At 43.2% G+C, this 24,065-nt stretch overlaps 1 protein-coding gene and 1 long non-coding RNA gene across 2 annotated transcripts; one reads left to right on the plus strand and one right to left on the minus strand.

Annotated features, from left to right (window-relative positions):
- Positions 1-177: 177 nt before the first annotated feature.
- RNPEPL1 (arginyl aminopeptidase like 1) lies at positions 178-19,835 on the plus strand. Its single transcript, XM_064385493.1, has 11 exons — positions 178-1,005; positions 7,359-7,499; positions 8,139-8,290; positions 8,728-8,844; positions 10,038-10,273; positions 12,605-12,718; positions 13,752-13,864; positions 14,565-14,673; positions 16,039-16,266; positions 16,540-16,682; positions 17,358-19,835. Exons 1-11 carry the CDS (start codon positions 292-294, stop codon positions 17,628-17,630), a joined length of 2,340 nt encoding a protein of 779 aa, XP_064241563.1. The 5' UTR covers positions 178-291; the 3' UTR covers positions 17,631-19,835.
- Positions 6,877-24,051, minus strand: LOC135278742 (uncharacterized). Its single transcript, XR_010346159.1, has 6 exons — positions 23,117-24,051; positions 15,096-22,345; positions 13,394-13,446; positions 13,220-13,306; positions 12,593-12,742; positions 6,877-12,372 (listed from the first exon to the last, which is right to left on the minus strand). It is a non-coding gene; the product is annotated as an uncharacterized LOC135278742 (long non-coding RNA).
- Between the last annotated feature and the right edge of the window lie 14 nt (positions 24,052-24,065).

Below are 24,065 nucleotides of genomic sequence, written 5' to 3' on the forward strand. Positions count from 1 at the left end.
CCGGCCCGGCCTGAGGCGCCGCGGGGCGGGGCGGGGCGGCTGCGCGCGCAGCGGGCGGGGCGGGGCCGCCCTCGAGCGCCCCCCGGCGCCCCCCGCGGCGCCCCCCGGCGGCCGCGCCCGCCGCTGCTGTCCGGGCCCGGGCCCTGCGCTCCCTCGGCCGGTCCTTTCCGCCTCCCCCTCCCCGCCCCGGCCGCTCCGGCCGCCGGGGCCTCCCTCCTCCCCGCCCGCCCATGGATTTCACATAGCAGCCGCCGCCTCCGCCGCCGCCTCCTCCTCCTCCTCCGCCGCTCCATGGCGGCTCCTGCTCCGCGGCCGCCCGGCCTGTGCTGCTGTCGCAAGGGCTCCGCGGCCGGGCCGGAGGCGCCGCCGGCCCCGCCGCCGCCTCCCGAGCCGCCGCCGGACGTGGCGTCGGCGTCCAGCTCGCAGCTCTTCAGCCTGAGGCACCTGCACCTGGGGCTGGAGCTGCGGCCCGAGGCGCGGGCGCTGGCGGGCTGCCTGGTGCTGGAGCTGTGCGCGCTGCGCCCGCAGCCCCGCGCCCTGGTGCTGGACGTGCACCCGGCGCTGCGCGTCCTCTCGGCCGCTTTCCGCCGCGCCGCGGCCGGGGAAGCGCCCTGCGCCTTCGCCTTCTCGCCCGCCGAGGCTGCCGCCGCTCCGGCCCCGCCGCCCCCGCCGCCCTGCCCGCCGCCGCCGCCGCCCTGCGCGCCGCCCTGCGCCGCCAGCCCGCCCGCCACCGCCACCTTCCTCTCGGCGCCCTGCATCGCCGCCGGACCGCTGCCCCCCGCCGCCCCCCCGGGGGACCCGCCCGCCGGCCCCCCGCCCGCCGCCGAGCCGCCGCCGCCGCTGCCCCTCTTCGCCCAGCCGCCCTGCTCCGCCTGCCCGCTCGGCTTCAGGGTGGACCCCTTCACCGACTACGGCTCGTCCCTCACCGTCTCCCTGCCCGCCGCCCTCCAGCCGCACCAGCCCTTCCAGATCATCGTCCGCTACACCACGGCCGACGGCCCCGCCGTGAGTACCGGGCGGGGTTGGTAACGCAGGGAACCGGGTCCCGGAGCGGCCGGCAGAGCCCTCCCGTCGCACATCTTTGCTCCTGTTCTAAGTGACCGTCGGGGAAGCGCCCCGGCTGCTCGGCAAAGGCGGCGGGAGGTGTCTCACTGCCCGCCTCTCCGGTCCTGTCCCTGGCCCCATCGCCTGGCAGCGCCAGCCCGCTGGGCAGCAGCGTCTGTGCCCTGCCCGCAGGGGCTCTCGGCTCTGCCAGCCCCGCGGTCCCGCGCCGCTCTCAGCAGCGGTGTCCGTACCCATCCAGCCTCTCTCCCTCCTGTCTTCCTCCATCGCGTGGACCCCAAGGCTATTCCTCCCCCCATACAATAATAATTTGAAAGTTTTTCGTTCTTTTAAGGACACTGCAGTTGTTGGCAAGGAGAGTGAAAATTTGCAAGCTCCTGCCTCGGCTCAGTCCTTCAGGATAAATTATGTCATGCACAATGTAGGAGTTTCCCTGGGGGTTTTGCCAACTGCTAACAAAATCAGGCCTTGCACAGCTAGGCTGGTGTTCCAACGAGCCGTGGTCAGGAGCTTTGAGAACAGGGGTGATTCCACAGGTTCCTACAAGTTATCTGCTGAAAAAAGGGATGAGAAATGGCCCAAAACACCCCTTTGGATGTAGCTGTGGAGGTTCTTCCATGTCTGTGGATTAGCTTTCTTCAGCAGTGAAATGCTTTGTAAATTCTATAATTTCTTTTAAATCCGTGGTATTTAGAAGCGCTTTATTCCCAGCCTTTTAGGTGCTGCTTATCAGGTCTTGTGTTTTTAAGAAGTTATGACAGTGAAAATACGAAGTTCTCCCTGGGACATCAGTTCTTTTTGTTACTGTACAGTCTGTTGGAAATTAAACTGAGGTGATTTTCATCACGTGGTTCATGAATCTATTTACAAAAGAGATGTATTTTTATAAACATCTTGCAACATTGTTGCATCTATGTTGCCTAGAGGAATTGTCTCTCAGTCTTCTGATTTGGTGTTGCTGTTGCACTGGTCAAAACCAGTAAATGTGTGGATCTGTTTGGCTTTTACAATGTATTTAACAAGAGCAGGAATTGAATAACAAAAGCTTCTTGCAAAACAACCCACAGGAAGTAAATAGTAGGCCTTTCCTCTTGATAGGAGAGTCTTGCTGATTAGAATGTGTTTGCTGGGTGTTTCTCTGTCTAATTTTAATACTACATAGAAGATCACAAAAGTAATTTCATCCTTAGAATGATCTTGATAGTGTTAATACATTGACTCACTCGGAATAGTGAGTTTCACATGAAGCCTTTTATTGACAGAAGTTTCCTGTGGTCATATGGTGACTTTTTAATGTTCTAATCTTTCCCTAATAGTGCAGAAATGAAGGAAGATTCTGTCACTTTTAAAGTTCAGATCCACTTGGATATTGTTCCTTTTCATCTCTGGAATTCCTGGCTTTAGTATTTCCTTGTAGTCTGCCATGTAACTCACAGTGTGTTCAGAAGATTCTGCTCATTATTTTTCCCCCAGGTTTATGAAGAAACCTTTGTCCACTCTCTGCCTTGTTTGTGGTGAGAAGGCTTTAAAGCTAATTTGGCATTGCTGTGTGCTCTGTAATCGTTCTCAGTCTGGCTGAGCCACACCTCCCAAAGTACATGATAACGTGCTTTCCTCCTCTTGAACAAATTGTTTTATTTTAGGCCAGCCTGTGCTTTCCCCTGTGTTTTGCCAGCCCTGTTGCCAAAGGGGCAGTCTGTCCTGCTGAGTCTATGGAGAAGTGATCTCCGTATGAGTGGAGCACATTCTGGCTTTGGGAATGTGAAAGCCACTGGAAGGTTCAGGGGCACTGATTGATGTGATGTTCATTTAGTCTCACCTTGTATTAATGTGTTGTCTCCTTGGCCCCACACGCAGTCCTGTTTGGATGCTGGAGGAGGACATTTCTTCCATTCCCTCTATTGTTGTATCCATGCTCCCCTTGGATCAGAAGTGAACTATCTATTCTTTATATTGTTCTTTGAAGTCTTTATTGTACCTTTAACAGCATGTCCTGCTTCAGCTCAACTGAAGCTGCAAGGCTTATGTCAAGATTATTGATGGTCACAGCACTGGGGACTTGTGCTGCCCTTCCCAAGTGGTACTGGAAAGCAGGAGCAGGCATGCTCACTGACATAAATCCTACCATGTTTATTCACTCTCTATTGTAGGTTTTGGCTGGCAAAATATTTGTCCTCGAGTAGCACCTGTTGTAGCCCTTCATGTTCAGCATGCTGAGCTATTTTGTTTGGATCCAAAGCGATTTGGTGCTATTGTAGTGCTCTCTGTCATTGCTGTTTTTTGGCCCAGCCCTGCACTTTAACAGGGATGAGTAACCCATATGTGTATAAGGGTCAAATGGTTTATACTCATGTCTTGTAAATATTCTGGCAGTCCCTTTTCTCTGTCAGTGAGGCACAGATTTACAGTGTCAGACCTCTCTCTTATAAAAGTTCTATTTTCTTTGGCCATTCTAGGAATGTCTTCTCCTTAGGTCAGGGTTTATTTTCTGTGGGACCTTTATCATACTTGTGGGACCTATAAAACAGTAAATACATGTTACAGTGCAGTGTGAATGTGTTGGCAGTAAGATCAGCAGGAGAGATAGTAGTGCTTAAAATTGGAAACCTGTTGTCTTGATATACTTGCTTTGAGCCATCTGGACATGTTATTTGACTGTCCCATTATTCCTCATGTGGAGGAAGAAGCCAAGATCTTTGGTTGTTTGATGGACATTGAGAGACAGCTGAGAGATTAAATCTGCCTTTCACAGAGCATTCCAGCTCCCTGTGCTGTTAGGAAACCATATGCTCAGTACATCACCAGTTTCCATCAGAGGCAAGACTCTCACAATCATTGTGTATCTCTCCTGGTGTGGGCTGAGGCACACAGTGATCAGATATATCAGGGACAATAGTCCTGTTCTTTCTCTCCTCCTTCTCCCTCATCCCTTACTTGTTGGTAATACTCTTTGTGTGATATTTTCTTTTTTCTTTCCCTAGAGAGAAATGTATCTCTTGCCCACTGTGTAATTTCTCTGATTTGGCACACATCTTTACAGCAGTGCTATATTCTTTCCTTAAATGCAAATCCTCCTCTGGGTTCTGGTACAAAAAATTATAACATTTCCTCCTCTTCAGGATTTAGCAGAAAGGACGACCCTCTTTGCAGTGCTAGAATCTTCCCTGTAATTCTGCAGATTTGTCTTGATTCCTCAGTCCCCATAGAATGACTTGCTGCCCAGGTGTGCCTTGCTTCTGTCACGTGCTCTGCATCTCAGGTGTTCTGTTTACTTTGTCATCAGATAGAGCAGCTTGTTTGCCTAGTACAGAAGCTGTGGCTTTGCAGCTCTTCCTTCCACCTTCATCAATAATGCATGTAGAAACATGGAGAGGTTTAAAATTAAAAGAGGCTTAGCTAATTGCCTTTGTCATTTGCCAGATTTGGGCAAAAGATTATGATCTAAGTCAATAAAAATTATAATCTTGGCAGGTGTCTTATAAAGTGTGGACTTCTTTGCAGTATGTGGGCAGGGGAAAGCCTGTGCTGCCAAAAGCCCTTCTTCAGCAGAGGAATCATGCAGCAGGTCTTTTTAATTGAAATGCACCACAGAACAGCTTTAATGTGTGAAACAGCTTTCCTGTATATATGAAAAGCTACAAAAAAATGAAGAGCATGATGATGATGTCATTTGTATTTCCCAAGGGGAATTGCAGGAGGGATTTGCATGTGGAGTAGATGATACAGCCCCAAATACTGCTCTGTTCCTATGCTCCACCACCTGCCCCAGCAGCACCCTGTGCCTCGCACTCCTTTCTGGGATGCTGCTTATGCTCATTTTCCCCAGCCCACAGCCCTGTCTCTGTCCAGCAGCATAGCCTGGTCTATTAATATTACAGATCTATTTATATTGTTTCAGGATAACTTTCATCATTGTTCCAAGTGTGTCTGGAAAGGGAGACAGAGGCTTGCCATGTAGCTGTAGACGTTAGAAAACAAGGGAAAAAAATACTTCATCCTCTGCAAATGTTTTCCCTTTTGGCTTGTGGGGCTTAACTTCAACCAAATGTCAAATAAAGCAGGACTGGTTGAAAAGAAGTTGTCCTTAATTTATGGGGTTTCTTGTAAACAAGAATCAACTCTTAGTTCCTCTTCCCTTCCTGCTTATGTTTTCCTCCTGCACTGCTCAGGGACAACTTCCCCTTGTCTCTCTGCTGTGAAGACATTGTCTGTCAGCCCTTTTTCCTTCCTACTCAAGTGTTGCAACTTAGGTGTGGTGGTGCCTTACCTCTCTGTTTTCTTTGTTAGCCTCTTCTGTCTCTCAAAAAGCAAAGGATACAATGTTTTGAAGAGGAGTCTCTTAAGCAGGACCAGTGATAGAGATTTGTGATACGAGCACAAAGCCACTGATCAGAGGACTGTGTTTAAAAGGCATTGGGACAGATCTTTGAAATTTCATTTCTGAGCCTCTTCCCTGGATTGTTAGAAAACTACTACCCTGTATTAAATACAGCACCTTCATTTTTTTTTGTAATTGTGTGTTCTGGCTTACTAGTTATTGGTGTGTAATGAGACATATGTCCCCAAATGCCTTCTGGAGCAGCTGTCTCTAGTTCCATAATGTGGCATTGCAGAAATGATACTCATTGCTGTGAAAAGCAGGTATCCATGAGAAATGTAGTGGAAATCTGTAGCTATCTATGTAGGTGTCCCTGGGCTGTGACCCAGGGTTGTGGGCAGTGCTACCCTGAAATGCAGCACATGCATGTGAACAAACAGAGCTCCTCAGAAGTCCTGCTGTAGGTTTGCTTCTGGCCCTACAGGCTTGAAATAGAAGTGAGTAATCTTAACACAAATTTCAAGAGATGAATTTTACTTTTAGATAAAAGTTTTTAATTTTGTAATGCCTCCCTCCTAAAAATCCCCAAACATTTGCCAGCAGAAGTGTGAGACTCTTCAGGAATAACTGAAAGCTGCTGACTCTGTTTCCTGTCCTCACCTTTCACTGATCCCTGGGGGTGCTGCTGCAGTGGATGATTTGGGAGAGGAGCACACTGACATCTGAGGAAAAAGGTCTAAGGGCAAGGGAAGAAGATATCAAAAAGTAACCTTATAGGACAGAAGGAGACAGAGAAAACTTTAACTTCCAAAAGTTAACTAGGAGACAGAGGTTGTAATATGTTGTTAAAACGTGAGCAGACTTAGTGGCCAGGCTTCTCTTCTGTGTTTCGTTGCTTTCCCTTGAGGACTAGAACTGAACTAGTATTGCTGTTCCCTGATCTCAGATTTATTGGTTGCTTTGATCTAAGAATTCAGCAGACTCAGAAGTTTTATTCCTTGCGTTTAACTGTTTCCAAGATTTCCAGGGGTTCAAATTTTATTGCAAATTTCACAATATTTGGTATTTTCCATCAGAGTTTAACTCCAGAGTTCTAGGATTACAAGGAAACCCTTATTTAAAATTGCTCCTGCACTTCAAAGTTGGAGGCAGGGAGCATGTGAAAGCACAAACATTTGAAACAGAAAGACCAAAAGGCAAATAATTTGACTTTTTCTTATTATTCTTAATCTGTTCTAATTATTTGCTGAGGGTCTGACTTGTGATTTATTTGCTGTTTGGTACTGAAAATTGACGTACTCAGTGGTGTGGTCTTTTGGCTTTTCTTTTTTGACCACCCAGAATCTCCTTATCCATTCTGTAAAAAGGGGCCCCCGGTGTCCTTGACCAGATGTTTCTTACATTTACTGACTTTTTTGCATAGTGTCAAAATGTTTGATGCTTCAGCCAGGAGGGCAGTGTCAGGGTCACAGATAATATTGTGTACACTGTTCAGCTTCAGGGAGTTTTGGTTTGTGGATTTGAATTTGTTTTGGGTAGTTTTTTTTTTTTTTTCTTTTCAGCTTATATTACCTGACCCCTTCTATTCCTGTTCATATTGAGTTATAAAGGTGGAGATAGCCAGAGTACTCCCTTTGAGAAGAAGGTTGTGTGGATGTTTGTTAGGGACTTGTTATTAACCAAACAAATTGATATAACAGAAATAGTGAGTGGCTGGAAGTCACTATGTTACATGTCACCACTCAGTGTTCAGACAGTAAGAAATTTTTCTGAGCATTCCCAGAAAATAAACTGGAGTAGAAAGATGTGTTGTTAGAGATGGAAATGTGCCCTGTGCCAGGTGTTCATCTGGGCAGATCAACAGCTGAGGTGGTGCTTCTCCCCCACAGTCCCCTTGATTTCACATTTTGTTTTTGGCAGTTCATCCTTGTCACGTAGTCTGTTTCCCTCACCTCTTCCTCCCATCGTGTTTCAACAGATCTGGTGGCTGGATCCAGAGCTGACATATGGCAATGCCAAGCCCTTTGTCTTCACACAGGGACACTCGGTGTGTAACCGCTCCTTCTTCCCCTGCTTTGACACCCCTGCAGTGAAATGCACCTACTCAGCCACTGTCAAGGTAAGGATGCCTGTGAATGGTTCACGGAGCTCTTAGTTGCTGTTAACTTGTGAAAGTGTAGTTACATCATGTATTTTTAGCAGTTTACATCTGCTAAAAATATTGTGATTCAGTGTTATAAAGAATACTGAATTTTTTAGGTCCAATTCTGGTTCTTGGGCCAGAATCAGGGTAGTGCCACAAAGGTAACTGTTGCCTACCATGCTTGGGTCTTGCCTTCCTTGTACTCAAAGAGTAATTGTGAAATAAAAATATGAGAGAATTTGGCTGGCCCCTTCCAATAGTGGTTGTTGATGATAATACTCAACTATATTGTACTAATTTTTGAAAGAAAAAAACTGAAGTCTTTTGAAATCAGCATCAAATAATGTTGCATTTTATATAGATGAAATAATTTAATATGTGGGTGCTTTTGGGGCAGCTGTCATATAGGAGGAATAATATCTTTTGTTGGTATATTTTCATGGATTGGGCAGATTGTGGTATAAAACCTCACAGAAATATTACATTTTGTGTTATGTAAATGATTATTTTTAATGTACATCATCAGGCATAGATGAAAATGAACCAGAGATCTGTGGTTCAGTCATTCAGCTGTGATTATCTGGTGAGTTGATATGTACCATGATGGTCTTCCAGGCTCCAGCAGGCATACAGGTGTTGATGAGTGCCACCCAAAGTTCCTACCTAGAAGAGGAAGGTGTATATCAATTTTACATGGAATATCCAGTTCCTGCTTACCTAGTGGCCCTGGTGGCTGGAGACCTCATACATGCAGACATAGGTCCAAGGTAAGATTTGCAGTGAGTTCCTTCTGCATTTTATGTCTCTGTACAGTGCTTCATACTGTAAAGTAGCAAGGATGTTGAGTCATTGATAAGGGAACAGTTGGGTTCATGAGCTGTGAGCACAGAGAGAGTTTGAAGTGTAGTTGGGTAAAAGGAAATTCATGGCACTGCACTGGCAAAGATAGGTTCCTCTTTCATAAATGTTGCCTACTCTTCCCTGGAGTCATTACAGCTGCTTTCTCGTTGCCTTGTTGAAGGGATTTTTGGTTACCTCTTGCCATGTTCCATGGAGCATTAGTCTAGGAGGGCCTGGGTCTGCTGGGAGGTCTCCTTGCTCTATTACCATACATGGAAGTGTGGGAAGCAGTCAGGCTATTTTTTTTCCTAAGAGATAATTCAGTTTGCTGAAGTATCACCTGATGTTTTCTGTTTTCTGACAGGAGCAGAGTGTGGGCAGAGCCTTGCCTGCTGCCAACAGCCATCAGCAAGCTTTCTGGCATTGTTGAACGCTGGTTGACTGCTGCAGAGAGTCTGTATGGCCCCTATATATGGGGAAGGTGAGTTTTATCAGTCTCCTGGGAATGTGCAATGGGAGCAAAATAAAACAGTATTGACAAATGATCATGCTTTCTCCCTGTAGGAGGGCAAACTAGCATATAAACTGGCAGCATTGTAGTAGTTGAAAGCAGACTCTGGAGTTTTGTCTCCACAAGTGGCAGGAAGGACCATGGAGGCATGGAAGTGTTTTAGCTGGTTTGCAGTGGAAAGATCCACTGTTTAAGAATCTCCAGATTGAATGGGAGGTTTCTAAACAGTGGATCTTTCCTGAGGAATGAGGATTTTCATACTACGGTGTTTTGTGATGTAAGTCCAGCACTCCAGCACTGAGACAGACACCATTTAAAATGCATGGTTGTTTTATTTATCTCATTTATTTCTGCATTTATTGTGGCATGCCTGAGAATACTGAAACTCTCAGTACAGACTCTTTGAGAGTCCAAGTCCCCCAAACCAACACTGAGAGCTCTTGAAAAGCTTGACTGTGTATTAAAAAAGAGTGGTTTTGAGAGAATACTTGCACTCTTTGGATGGGAGACAATGTTTACAAAGGTTTCTTATATTTCTTTGCTAAAGGTAAGCAGGAGGATTGCCTTGTTGTTGACTTAACAAGTATTGTTTGAAATAATCTGAGAGCATGGCCCAGTGTTCTCAGATTATTTCAGTGCTGATCACTGGTAAAGAAATTTAGAAAACAAAACTGATATTACTGTTATGTTCTGAAGCAGACAGATTAAAGTTATTTGATGACACTGCATGTGTAGGAAATCTGTTCCTTCATTGACAGCTTCCTAACCTCTCTCTTACCTGGGAGCCTCTGGGGACTCAACACTGTTACACTGCTGTTTATAGTGTAAACAGTTTTTGTGGCTCCCAGATATACAGCTTGCAATGAGTTTGTGTGTATGAAGGGAGCACAATGCTTATTTTGATGACATCAAAAGACTGTCAAGTCTTTACATCCAGACATAAGCAGGTCCTTGGCCAACAAAATAAATTGTGATCCTCTGATCAGAAGAATTAGGCACCACTGCTATAGAAAGTTTGTTCCTGAAGTCACAAGAAAGTCTCAGAAGAGCTTTCCTAAAGAAAGAAAAATGTTACTATGTCTTCTGAAAACAGAAAATGTTACTGTGTCTTCTAGCTGCAGTTCACTCATCTCCTTTCTTCTTTCTTCTCTCCCTAATTTTAGATATGACATTGTTTTTCTTCCTCCTTCCTTCCCTATTGTTGCCATGGAAAACCCATGCCTGACCTTCATCATCTCTTCCATTCTGGAGAGCGATGAGTTTTTGATCATTGACGTCATTCATGAAGTTGCCCACAGCTGGTTTGGGAACGCGGTCACCAACGCCACGTGGGAGGAGATGTGGCTGAGCGAGGGCCTGGCCACCTACGCGCAGCGCCGGATCACCACCGAGACCTACGGTACGGCTCAGAAACTTCTCCTTGCGCTCCTTCTTGCCATAACTCAGAGCTGCCTGCTTGGAGGATTTGCCTTAATGCTCACAAGGCTGTAGGGAGCTGGTTTTCAGTTAGGTTTTGTTTTATTTCTGGAACTCACACCCACACACAGCCCCAAACTTTGTGTTGAACATCTTGCATACTTAGAGTTTGACGTTGTCTTGGCTTTAGTGGGCTCAATACCAGATATGGTACCAGGGGCTTTGAGTGATGTGTGTTAGCACAATGCTGTGGGGACTTGGAACTACTGTGGGGTACCAGGGAGGTGCTGACATGTCAGAGCAAAGTCAGCAGAGGATAGTTCAGAGAAAGGTGTAAGAAATCTTATAAAAGTTACATTGTGAAATAACTGTGCTCTGAACAAGTGTCCTTTTGATTCTGATCATTTAGTAGCTACCTACTGTTAAAAAGAATTATGTCAGTAGCATTAAGAAAAGAAGTGCAGATTTATGTAGCTATTTATGTGCTGGAGACTTCGTGCAGGATTGTAAACCCTGCCTTTGCTTGTGTCAGTGAATTTCACAGGTCAGTTTTATGGTGCAGTCTTTAGAATACATAAGTAGTAAATTATTCCTCTTTCTTTTAAGTTTAATTGGCTTGTTATTGAAGTGAATAATGGGAATGTATGCTTTTCTAGTTTGTACTGTTTTGTTCTTAAAAGCCAGTTCCATGTGTTTTCTCAAGCATCCAATGTAAACAATCATAGAAAAGTTCCTAGAAATCTTGACAGCAAAAATGTTTAGAAGAAAACATTTGTTTTTGTTCATGTGTATTGTTTTTGGACATGAACTGATTACAAGTTTAGGCAAAGAAGTGCTCTGAGCATCTATGGAGATGTTACAATGTATATTATATATCTGTTTTATAAAAAAGCTGTTTTATGTTGAGTAATTCTCCGTGAGTAGTACTCACTGTCCTAAGTCACATTATGCATGGCAGTAATGTGGGTAGGTCAGCAGATATCAACCTGTTCATCATCTTAGTCTGTTCCATCCAACATAGAACAAAATCCTTGCTGATTTTGGTCTGTTCTCTAGAACTGGCTGTTTCAAGAAGCATTTGCTGGGAAACTAAAAAATGTCTTTCCCTGTGCAATTGTTTAGTAAACACTTTTTCCATTCTGTTTTGTTTCCAAGACAAACCTTTGATCTAAATATTACCATTTCTTACATAATTTCTGGAGTATTTTCTGTTGATAGTAAATAGGCATCTTTGCAATGATATTATTCAGGGAAATTTGAGTCCACTGACTACCACTCCTCTTGGATCTTGCTTAATTCTCTTCTCTGTAGCTTGAAGTAATTGCCCTTTACACTAGTTACTCTAGTTCTTGCTTTCCCCTGGGAAGCACATCCACTTCTTTCTCTGCTCTTACAGGTTCTCCAAAATATATGTTTTCCAAATATATCCTGGTTCTTATTTCACATTTGGCTATGTAGGATTTGGGTGTTACACTGAGACTCTGAGGTTGTATCTATGTAACAAACCTATCTTCAGGTTAAAAAGTCAGCAAAGAAGGCTAAAATTTTAATAGTTATGGATGTTAAGAATCTTCTGAATCTAAAAATCCATTTTCTGCAGCTTCTAATGTCTGCAAGGGCATAGGAAAGATCTCTTGACTTGGCAGTGTAATACAGCTAGTTTGGTTTGAAAGCATGGAAAGCTCTACATTTCAGTTAGGGAGGAGGAGCAGCTTACCCAGTCACACTGTAAAAAGTCCTAATGAGAGGAAGGGGAAATACTTAGGGCAAAAACAGGTAGGATGATAGATAAAGCTTAAAAAATGTACACAGGATCTGTAATACAATTACCAAATCCAATTCTTTTCTCTTTCCACTCAAGAGGTGACATTTGCTTAGTAATATCTTTGGCACTGAGTATGGAATTGTGTTTACTGTTCTACCAGTGACAGTATGTTTTTGTGGGACTTGATTGCTCCTTGAAAGTTACCTGTACAATACTTTTTTCAGTGCCGCTCTCCTTATTTTGCAAGAATTGATGAGATGATGTCAAGGATGTAAACTTCAGCATAATTTTCATGATGTTTTGTTTTCCAGTGCAGCCTGATGCATGATCAGAGTGAGGAAATACGTTGGGGTTTAGGCTCTGAATTCCATTACTAATTACAAGGATGTTCTGCACTCAAGTTTCTCTGCCATTACCTTATTGTGATTCTGTCTCACTGTTCTGTCTTTTGCACCTGCAGCAGCTTTTAGTTTGTCCCTGTGTCAGTCCTGCACAGATCAGCTTTTGCTGATCATTTTCCCATAACTAACAAGTTACCTTTTGGGGCAGGAGCTGCCTTCACGTGTTTGGAGACTGCATTCCGCCTCGATGCTCTCCACAGACAGATGAAGCTCCTTGGAGAAGACAACCCGGTCAGCAAGCTTCAGGTTAAACTGGAGCCAGGTATTGCTTTTGGCTGAGGCTGCTCTACACAAAATTATACACCTCTGTATATCCATGGTGGAATATTGACAAAAATGACTAATATTCACATATATTTAAAAAAAAAAAAAATTAATAAGAAAGAAATATTGGTTTGTAAACCAGTCTAAAAACAAGTTAGGAAGTTTTGCTTTCAAACTTTTTTCAAGGTTGGATAACTCATCTTTATATAGATATTGCTCTGTGTAAGAACAGACTTACTGAGTAGAAAGAATGTGAACAACTGCCTTGAAAGCTGTGTGGGTTTGCAATTCTGGATATGTAAAATAAAGTATTTTAAAATAGAAATATCTGGAAACATAATATAAAATCCTCTGCTATTCAATGTTCCTCTCTTTATATGTTCATGTAAGAACCATGCATGTTTAGCATGCAGATAAACAGGTACTTGCTTTAAGTTGAGCTGTGCAGAGGCTGTTTGGTTATTCCCTGACCAGATGCATGACTGCACTCCAGATTTACCTGTCTCCTTCACTGGTAGCTCTCTAGTTCTGTGGTCACAGTTGGGTGGGTGAAGCAGTCTTCTATCTAGATGATATTTAAAACAACCTAAAATGCGAGTGGAGATGATATTGGAGTCAAATGGAATGAAAAAGCATGTGTGAAAGCCTGAAGAAAGGAGCAAGTGGTGATTACCTTTTATTGGTTTCTTTGAAAATTTGTGGTATGGCGATTCCCAGAACCTGGCACTGAAAAAAGAAAAAAATAATTTGTTTTCAAGTTCCAGATCTGTTTTCAGTGACCTCTAGTTTGAAGTGTGACTTATTCCATTGGGAATCTTACCTTACAATGACTGATTTTAAAAAAAAAATGAAGGCTGTGTCTTTGGACTGCATCTATTTTTTTACTGCAGTAACTTAAATGTACTGACAACAAGCTTAGTTTTTTTAAAGTCACTATGTCTCATCTTGGTGATCTCTAAGGAGTCTGTATAACTCAGAAGGGCTGGAAATCACTCTCCTCATTAGTTTCTTATCATGTTGTCTTCTTTCAGGTGTAAATCCCAGTAATTTAATGAACCTCTTCACCTATGAGAAAGGCTACTGCTTTGTTTACTACCTGTCCCAGCTCTGTGGTGACCCCAGACACTTTGACTCCTTCCTAAGAGTGAGTGTATATATGTGTTTTCTTGAGATTTAGAGCTGATCTTTTGTTGTTGGGTTTTTTTTCCCCAGATTCTTTCACGGTGGCTAATTGTTGAGGGTATAGTTGAATACAAGTGTGTCAGAGATAGAGAAAAGTTATGGGTCTGTCTATCAACTTACATGAATCCTTCTACAAGACTTCTGAGATTCTAAGCTCATGAGGTGCTAGATACAGAGTAGTAGTATATATTTGTTATCTCTTGTTCTGTGCTCCAAGTAATTAGAAAGCTGTTCCAGCACAGTTTGCCTGTGACTGGAAAGATGTGACTTGATTCACTACTAAGAAGTGTTGGGTTTTTTTACCAGGGTGACAAAGGGTATAGGCTACTGTACTGAGGCAGGTCAGTGCCTGGAAGCACAGTTGCAGAACCTATAGAAAATTGTCAGCTACTGCCTCGTTTTGGAAAAGGAAAATGAAATGATACTCAGCTGTCAAATGTATTTGCAGCTACTCTATTTTTTTCATGTTATGGTGCTTCTTTATTTAACTGGGTGAGGAGGGAGAATATTTTTCTTCATCTTTTTTTAAACCTTCAAATAATTGTTCCTACTCTTATGTTTGTATTTTTTTGTTGTTGTTATTGTTGTGGCATGCAAGTGGTTCTACATCAAAAGGAAGCTGTCTTGCTCCTAATCATAATTTGAACATTTTACTATTTTAGGCCTACATTGAGAAGTATAAATTTACCAGCGTTGTGGCTCAAGATCTTCTGGATTCCTTCCTGAATTTTTTTCCAGAGCTGAAAGAGCAATGTGTTGAGAGCAAAGCAGGTAGGAGATTTTCTAAGTTAACTAAGCACTGCAGAAAACCTGGATGATGAATTTTGTGCTTGGCTTGGAGGATGCACGTGGAAATGCTAAGGCAAACAAAATAGTTCAGCAACAACCAGATGTTCTCGACAGAATTTGTGGCTACTGCCTCTACACTGGGGAATGAGAACCTCTGAAATTGCTGATGATTTTGGCATTAATTAGCTGATTGTCCCTTGGTTAACTTTCTCATTAACTCGCATTTCACTCTGCAGACAGAATGATCAGTGCTTGTGAGATTTACACCTGCTTAAATGCAGGGAAAAGGTGAACACACTTTGAAATTTTGTCTATTTTAATAATAGTAAACATGCTTTGAGAACTGTAACTTCCCCAAGATCCTACCCATACATGTGAAATATCTTCCAGCATCTTTCACTTACCCTTATATCACCTCTTTGTAGCTGTTGGTGGATTTGTGGAAGGTCTGTGGCCTACAGGTGCTTAATATCTCACTTTCTTAAAGAAATGAGACTCATGTTATCCTGCCATGTGTCCATCCCTGTGAATAGCTGTTGGACAGTTTAAACCAGACCAGCAGAGTACTTGAGCTCTTAAGGATACTTGGTGCCTGCAGGCTTTGTGGAGAGGAAACTGCCTGTGAGAGGAGAGAGTTTACTGTGGGGAAAGCTGCAGCATGAGCTCAGCAGTTCTGTGTTTTATTTGGCCCACTGATAGGCTAATGAGTTAACCACAGAAGTTGCTAATTTTTGCCTGGCTAATATTCAGGGGATGCAGAAGGGTAGGAGTTTTAGTAGATGGTGTGGAACTGGAAGTATTGCCATGAGTTAGAAAAGTACAGAGATGGTAAAAAGTCAAGAAGAGCAGCTCTGCTGGAAAGCAGGCTCTGCTGTTTGTGAAGAAACTTTTTTTTTTTTTAATTAGTTGCATAAATAAATATAAATTGCTTTTATGGAGGAGTTTAGTCATCCCTCTTACCTCCTTTTTTTTTTAATGGTTTTTCTCTATATGTGTCAGTCTTCCTCAAAATTCTGAGAGAGAAGTGCAGGCACACAAATATTAAAGTATAATTTGAACATAGGTACTTGTTAGCCTGGCTGCCTTAAGAGCATGTTTGTTTCTTGTACTTACTGTACTGTTGAGCTCTAGAAAACTCACAGTGAGGTTTGGAGCAGTGTTGCTGGCACTCTTCCTGCTGTTCCATAGGCTATCCCAATGAGGCTGCTAAGACTGTTGTGTCACTATAACTATTGGTTGCTGTTGTTACAACCTCCCTTAACTATGCTAGAAACGGTCCTGAACTTTGAGGCAGCCAAGCCACCTGCAGAGAACTGTGCTCCACATTTTTGGTACTCCTCATTCCAGGACTGGAGTTTGAACGTTGGCTCAATGCTACAGGACCTCCGTTAGCTGAGCCAGACTTATCTCAGGGATCCAGTCTGACCAGACCAGTGGAGACACTCTTCAAACTCTGGACCACAGAGCCTCTGGACTCTGTTGCTGCTGCCAGCAGTGTTGACCTCACTAAATGGAGAACGTTCCAAACTGTGCTTTTCCTGGACAGATTGCTGGATGGATCACCACTGCCACATGGTGAGTATTCTTTCCAGGATAGTAGAAAATTACGCGTGGAATAACTGATTGAATTCTAAAGGTCCCTGCCTCTGGCTGTCATTATAATTCACGTAAAGTCAGGTTGATGTCCCTGGCTATGTCACAGAGGGATTAGAATAGGTGATCTTCAAAAGTCTTTCCCAGACCAACAGATTCTATGATCCTGTGATTTGACGAGTTGTTATTATCTGATAACCCTCAAAATTGACAAAGTAGGTCACAGTTCTTTCCCTGTGTGTGTGCTCTCTTCAGAGGTGATAAAAAAGCTCTCGGAATGTTACTCCTCTCAGCTGGACTCCATGAATGCAGAAATCCGTATCCGCTGGTTGCAGATTGTAGTCCGAAATGACTATTACCCAGACCTTTACAAAGTCCGTCGCTTCTTGGAAAACCAGGTACTAACTGCTGGATTAAACTCACTGCACCTCTCAGTGCATGAGACATGTGCATGAGACATGCGACGTGAAAGACCTTGGAACTTCTGCTTCCTGGCCAAGTGTAGCCCAGGTGTGTTGCGAAGGGGCTGAGCATGGCTCACCTGCTAGCGGTGGGGAGGAATGGGCAGATGTAATTTCAAATGCCTACAGATAATCTCTGCTTTTCTAGCCTGACTCAATACCCTTGTCCCAGCTCTGCCCCATGCATTTTATGTATGGCTTTGTAGCAGCCCTGGCTTTTCTAGACCACAAGGTTTTGCACTGCTAAATCATGTGATTATTTGAATATTTACACTTCAAGCAAGGCTAGGGCTCATCGAGTTCTTTTCAGTAGTTGTTATTGTGCTGGAGCAAAAGGTTAATGCATGTGTTCAGTGTGGCCTCTTCTATCTGGCCTTTAAAAATAGTTCTGTTATTTGTGGAAGTAGCTCAGTCTCAGAGAGCAGATTTTTTTTTGTTACCATTCATAAAAATCCTTGCATCAGACTTAGAATAAACTTATCTGTGTTTTGAAGAAATGTGTTGCTTGTCTTCAGTCTGAAGTTTCTCAGGGCTGTTGGAGTGTGTCTGTGGAAGAGCGGAACTTCTTGACTTTTATTTAAATGTTTTTATCTTATTTTCCTTTTTTTGTAGATGTCTCGGATGTACACAATTCCACTTTATGAGGACCTTTGCACTGGCACTCTCAAGTCTTTTGCCTTAGAAATTTTTTACCAGACCCAAAACCAGCTGCACCCCAATTTGCGGAAAACGATCCAACAGATCTTATCCCAGGGCTTGAATCCACTTCCTGCCATAGACACTACAGCAGTCACTACAGACACACCAGCAATGGTGCTTGAGGACAAAGTCTCAGAGGCCACAAATGGTGCCATTTCACTCAGGGATGTCAACGTGTCTGCTTAGATCACCAGTTCATGCCAGCCACAAAGCTTGAAAATGGGGACAGGAACAGAGGAAAGATACCAAGCGTTGCCTCCTTTCCCTCAGCCTTGCAGCTGCAGTGTGTTGTAACTGGATTTCTCTCCCAAAACACAAAGCAAATGTGCCTTCAAGTATCCAGTGTGTAATACTGCCAGGTTTCAGAGATCTCCACCAGCTGTGTGACAAATATTTGGTTCAGTTTTTACTGGGCAGGGACTCCTGGGCTGTTGCTTCTCCATGGAAAGTGGATAGTTCCCTTTCCTGAGGCTCTTCCGGATGGTTTCTTCAGATTTGTTGTTTGATGGGAGGGTATTCTTTTTCTTCTTATTTTTTCTTTTTTTTTTTTTGTCTGAGGCCACTGAGGCTGTGGAGTATGTCCTACTTGCTGTGTGTATGTTGCTGGGGAGTGTGTATGTGTCAAGCTGTCATTGTCCTAATATTTGGGCTAAAGTTCTGCAAAGGAGAGACTCGGGAATTGTTAGTGGCAGCAAACATGTTTTCATGTTATGCTCCTTCCTGTGACAGAGGTATTGTGATTTGGAAGGAAGGGGACTAATGCTTAAATGAGAGACTAATAGCTGCTGTTCCCCCCTGCCCATAGGTGGCTAAATAATAATAATAATAATGCTCTTTAAATATATTAAGAAATATATAAAAAAGAACAGGGAAACATTATGATGGATTTGAAATCCTTCTGTAGTTAACCCTATCCTCAGTTTTCCCTTTGCACTCAATGGGACAAGCAATAAAGAAATGTGTAGGCTTGAATTTTCAAAGTTAAAATTAGGTTCCCAAATGCCATCAATTTTGGTACTATCTGGATGCCTAAATCTTTTTAACTGTTTTGACAAGTCTAGCTGCAACTTTGCTCGTGTGTCAGGATGTGTGACACATGCATCACATGCACTCTGTGTGTCTTCTATTCTGTCCTTTTGGAGGAATTACCAAGACCTGTAATTTTTTTAAGAACCCCAGCATATCTTGGCCTGTAGGTCAGCCATGAAAATACCCATGCTAAGGTTTTACTGCCTTGAATAATGTTTGCCTGAATAACAGTGGCCCTGTCATACAATAATCTGAGGGAAGCACCATGTTTCTTGATGTGAAACTTTTAAGTCCCGCTTTACCCAAGTCTGTTTTCTGACTTATGGTGGGAGTAAGGTGCCATTTCATTTCCCTGGCATGCTGTTTCTCTGGATCACTGGCCAGCCATGCAGGATGAGAAGATACTGTCTTCCTTCTGTGCTGTATGGTCTCAGGAAGCCAAGGGCAAAGTGTCCTGGGGTGTTGTAGGGTACAGGTGACGGTTCTTAGATCTGTGCCACAAACCTTTTAATATGTGGGTACCTGTGTGCTCTCTGTGAGCTCCCACAAGGCATCTCTGAGCTGATGCATCACCAGGATAGTATGAACAAAAGGCAAAACATCTGGAAAAGACTCAGCTAACCAGAGATGTAAGAGAGAAATTGTTTTATACTTCAGGGCAAATTTTAGCCCTGCAATGGGGATCTGCATAGACAGGAAGAGGAGGAAATTTGGGAGGGCTTTGTTTTCTTCACCAAAAGTATCTGCATAGACAGGAAGAGGAGGAAATTTGGGAGGGCCTTGTTTTCTTCACCAAAAGTATCTGTTTACACCCATGTGTGGATGGGACTTAGGTGCTGTTACTGGATCTGCATTTTCTGGCTTTAAATTAATTTGGACTTCACCATAGCCTTAGCCTGGGCTGAACTGGGATAAAGCAATAATAAACTCAGGCCTCTGTAGTGCTTCATTAGTTTTAAAAATGGGCCATCAGCATTTTTGGGCTTCAGAACTCCAAGCTCTGCTCTTTGCTCCTTGAATGGGATTATCTTTTAAATTCTGTTTTGTTTTCCCAGAAAGGATGGAGAATGATGTTTTCTACACAAATCTCTTTCCTTTTCATTTGTTGTTTTATTGAAAGAGATTTGTACAAGCTGACTTTACACTTCTGGAGCTGCCACTGTTGGTGCTGTGTCTCCTGGACCCCACTGCCAGCAGTGGCAGCCTGGTTGAGACCAGGAACCACTAGCATTTTTTTGGAATCACGGGCCTCTGTTCTAACATATTTTATTTAGTGGGAGAATGTTTGTTACCCTGGTGGGAATTTTTCATTTACATGGATGCCTTATGATGATTGTCAAATTAAACTAAGCTTTGTGACAAGTTCAGCCTTTTGGGCATTTTTTTGGTGTCCCTGCTCTAGCTGTGTGGAAGACCTAACTTGGTACATTGTCTTTGTTTTGTTCTTTTCTGGGGTGCAGCATAGAGGGAGTTTGGAAGCTCTTTCAAAGCCACACAGGAAGGTGCTGGAGAGGTGGCAAAAGCAAACAATCAAAAATAAATATTATCTATTGTTACTACAACTGACTGAAATACATCAGATTAGCTCATAGACACCCATCAGAGCAAGGAAGGGCTGGCTGAACTGAACAGACTGTTTCCTGGTTAAAGAACACAAGATGTATGTTAGTGTTTCTGCTCTCATCTCTGTGAGATCCCATCAAATGGCTTTTGATCTAGGACTTGTTTTCTGAAACACTGAAGCAGAGCAAGGTTTCGTGAATGTATTCCATGCATCCACCTCCAGGTACTTCTGTTTCTCCTGTGAGTGAGGAGTCCATTTTTTATTTTGTAGAGACAAAAACCTGGCAGCAAGTTTGTGGAGATAAGCCTTCCTTTAGTTGACAGACAATAAATTGGTGCTTCAGGCTACTTGCTCTTGTGATTTGTAGTAGATTTCACATTGGCAGGCAAATCAGACTGTGATCAAATAGGAACTATTTGCCTGATCTTTGGTACATTCATTTCTGATCCGTTTAAGTCAGATTAGACATCAAATTGGTTTTATTCAAACAGATGCCAAGAGATTGCATTATCTTTTTATTTTGAAAATGAAAACTATTATTTTATTTCATTGCAGCTTTGAGCAGGGCAACAGAGGATCTAGAAATATCACTTGTGAGAAAGGTCTGAAGAGCCAAACTGTTTAAGAGAATGGAATATTTGTGACTTAATTTTTTAGCATTTCATAGCCATGTTGGTTGATACATTCAATATAATTCTTGTTAGCTACAATATACTGTGTTAAGCTTGTATCAGTAATTTTGGCGTCATGTTACATTGCAACATTTTAACCATGAACTCCATCAACCAAGAACAATTGTATCAAGCATCCCAAACATTCTGTTTCAACCAAACCTCTTTTAATGTTCTTGCCCTGCAGTGACCTTGCCATTACCTTTTTTGGATAACACAGGACCTTCTCTACGTCTAAGCTCATGTGCTGCACAATTCACTTAGGTCAAGTACACTTCTTCAGTCTGCTCTCCCTGTTTGTCCAAAGATAAAAGAACACAGTACAGTCAACACACTAAAATCACGTCACACTTCTTTTCACATTTTTTAGTATAGTTTGATAAAAGCTGAAAGCCACTTTGACCACAATATCAGACTTGATGTATAAGAGAAACCATACTAGAAATCACTGCCTGAGATTTATCAAGGCACTGTCCTCTGAGACACAGTTGTGAGGACACAGTTTTACACTGATTTTGTTGGAAGTCCCAAGTAAATTGGTTTAGCTGTTGATTACATGCATTCCTGAAATGCATACATAATGTCTAGTTTGGATTTGTCTACTTTTATCTTCCAGCTCTGGAAACTACTGCTTTTTTTGTGAAAGTTAAACTACTTACTCACATATAAACTACTTACCTCTATGTCATGTAAGTACTTTTTAATTCTTAAAGAAAACATTGATTGGTCTGTTGCTGCAAGGTGTCTTCCACAACTTCATGTATTGATTTTGCTTGGGTGGAGCATGATGTTTCAATATCATTTTAAAGTGGAAATTGCACGTTGTTTCTCAAAAATTACCTCAATTGCTGCTGTATATTCCACATCAACTTTAAAAGAATTTTTAACTAATATTGTCCATTCATCCTGTTTTTTCCATTAATAACAGTAGTAATTTGGACACTTGTTAGCATCTCTTACCTGGACATAAGAACCTTTTGAAGATAAAGGAGGGTAGAGAAAAGCTATTCCATATTCAGGAGGTGACTTTTCACTCTATGCAGAGGGATACTAGCTAGTTGCAATAAATGTTTGAGCCTGTGTGAACACTTCCCTTTAGTCCTCTTCCTGCATGTACCTTCTGCACTGGAAAACTCAGGTCTTAAACCTCTGATTTCTTGTCCAGAGAATTATGATTATGTTGAACATAATATGCTCTGTGCCAACAAGGAAGATGTTCTAATATACTAGAGACAAGTCTTTCTCTAAAAATGGAATGGCATTAGTGGGGTTTGCAGAGCACCAGATCCTTTTCCAAATCGTGTTTACTGAGGTGAAACATCTTGTGTGCTGTGGTAGCCAGGCTGAAAATTTGGAGCTGTGCCTGAAGTAGTGAGAGAGGTCTATAACCCCAAATACCCACTCCAAAATGTCCCTCAAGCAAAAAGACTGTGCTGTTCCTTTGATACAGCTCTGATCACTGTCAGCTGAGTATTGCTGTGCCTTCCTAATCCTGGTATCAGGATTCAGAGAAGTGGAAGAGCTCCCTTGCAAACAGCTTCCCTGTGTCAGCATTTGCAGAAACAAACACACACACTGGGCCCAGCCACTGCTGCTCGATTACTTTTACTTCTCTCCTGTCCTTGAATCACTGGGAGCTGGAGAAAAAAAGCAAACATGGGATTGATGAAACCCCAAAACTGGCAAACAACCATGAAAATATCAAACACTGTTCTAAAGGATCATCTTTATTCACATGGAAATGAGCTGGTTATTAAGCTGGACACAAATCCCTTTTAAATTTCTATAGCAATGGGACTCAACCCCTCTTAGTCTGCTTTATTCTTTTCCAATGAGAAGTGAAGCATCTACATTAAAGTGCACTGAGAAACAGGTTGACAACAAAGCAGTCTTAAAATACTATCTTCAAGACATTTGTCTAAATAGACCAGTGTTTTCAGGAACAGTTTAATCCAGCAGGGTTGCCAAGAGGCAACAAGGAAAGTTCTCTGCTGCTCTCATTCCAAAGAGTTTCAGGCTAACAAAAAAAAAAAAAAAAAATCATCAGTTGTATACTGTTTTAATTTGCCCCTTTCCAACCTTGCAGTGGGGCAGGGAAAGCATGTCAGGTATCTGAGAGATCAAGATAATAGCTATATCTTTCCTTCTTCTAATAGCTTCAGAAATAAATAGTTAGGTATCAAACTAATTAATTGTTGCAGGCGGGATCTCCTGTATTTACAGTTAGAGCTCAACATTTATCCTGATTTCTAGAATCGGTCCTCTAATGGAATTTATGCAGTTGTGTGATTGCTTTTTCCTAAAGAATGCAGGGGTGAAATCACACAGATCAGAGCCTCACTGTTCCTGACACAGAGGCCTTTTCTTCCCCTTTCCCTCCCCCAACAGAGCTCTCCTGTGTTGCTCACTCGCAGCCGTGCAGCTGCAGCTCCCTCGCATGAGCCGTGGACAAGAGGGTTATTCTTACTGCCAGCAATGTTTCCTCTGCTCCCAAAAGGGTCAAAACTCCAACGTGAAAAGTCTTGTTTGTTGATAAAATTTGCAGGATGCAGGGGAGAAGCCTTGTGTCTGTACAACGGGCATGACCAAGGGGCAGAGAAGCTATTTCTGAATGTCAGGGTGATAGACGGCTGCTGCAGTTACCTGAGAGCATTTCCATCTGCTAAGGTTGGCTTGAGAGGAGGATTTCTGCATTAATGTCTGATAAAAAACAGTCAGGCCTGTGTTTTCTGTGGCTATCTCCTTTAGATGACCTCTCTACCCAAGGATCAGGTGGCCTTAGAGTCAAACACTTTATCACAGGCAAGTGTGATGGCAGATTTTTGGTAAACACCTCGTCCTTCCACAATGGCTCAGCAGCTTCTGTATTGACCACACCTGAGCTCCTTGAGAAACGCTGATGTGAAAGGCCCAAACACGGCAGAGACAACAGCCTCCTTCAGTGTGCCCTGAAACCCAGAACCTTGGTGTGCTGAAGGACGGCCTCGTTCGGCCCTTATTTCTGCATTTCTGTTCTTTGTTCCTGAGCTAGGCCGTATTCTTAAGGCACTTTTCTATTTCACTAGTCAGCGGTAGCTATCAGAACATGGAAATTAACATATCGCCTTTGACGGTTCAGCCCTTTGGACGACTATATGGTGCTAAACTATCCGAAAATGTGATCTGTGCCATGAGGTCGGGAAAGCCAGCAATTTCTCTGGGTTTCTCCGTCACAATCTCCATGAAAACACTTTGGATTAATTTTCCTCCGCCGGTAGGAGCCCGTACCCCACACGAGCAGTTTCCCCCGGGTATTCCCGGCCAGGGAGCCTCGCTCATCCCGGGGACCCCTCTGCTCCCCTCAGCCGGGGGGCGGGG

This window comes from Passer domesticus, chromosome 11 (assembly GCF_036417665.1).
Source record: "Passer domesticus isolate bPasDom1 chromosome 11, bPasDom1.hap1, whole genome shotgun sequence".
NCBI lineage: Eukaryota > Metazoa > Chordata > Aves > Passeriformes > Passeridae > Passer > Passer domesticus.

What these genes read in the sequence shown, in the direction of transcription:
- RNPEPL1 (XM_064385493.1), top strand. Translation starts at nt 292, where the DNA reads ATGGCGGCTCCTGCTCCGCGGCCGCCCGGCCTGTGCTGCTGTCGCAAG. An exon ending in CATGCAGACATAGGTCCAAG is followed by an intron (nt 8,291 to 8,727) that starts GTAAGATTTGCA and finishes GTTTTCTGACAG; the next exon opens with GAGCAGAGTGTGGGCAGAGC. An exon ending in GATCACCACCGAGACCTACG is followed by an intron (nt 10,274 to 12,604) that starts GTACGGCTCAGA and finishes CTTTTGGGGCAG; the next exon opens with GAGCTGCCTTCACGTGTTTG.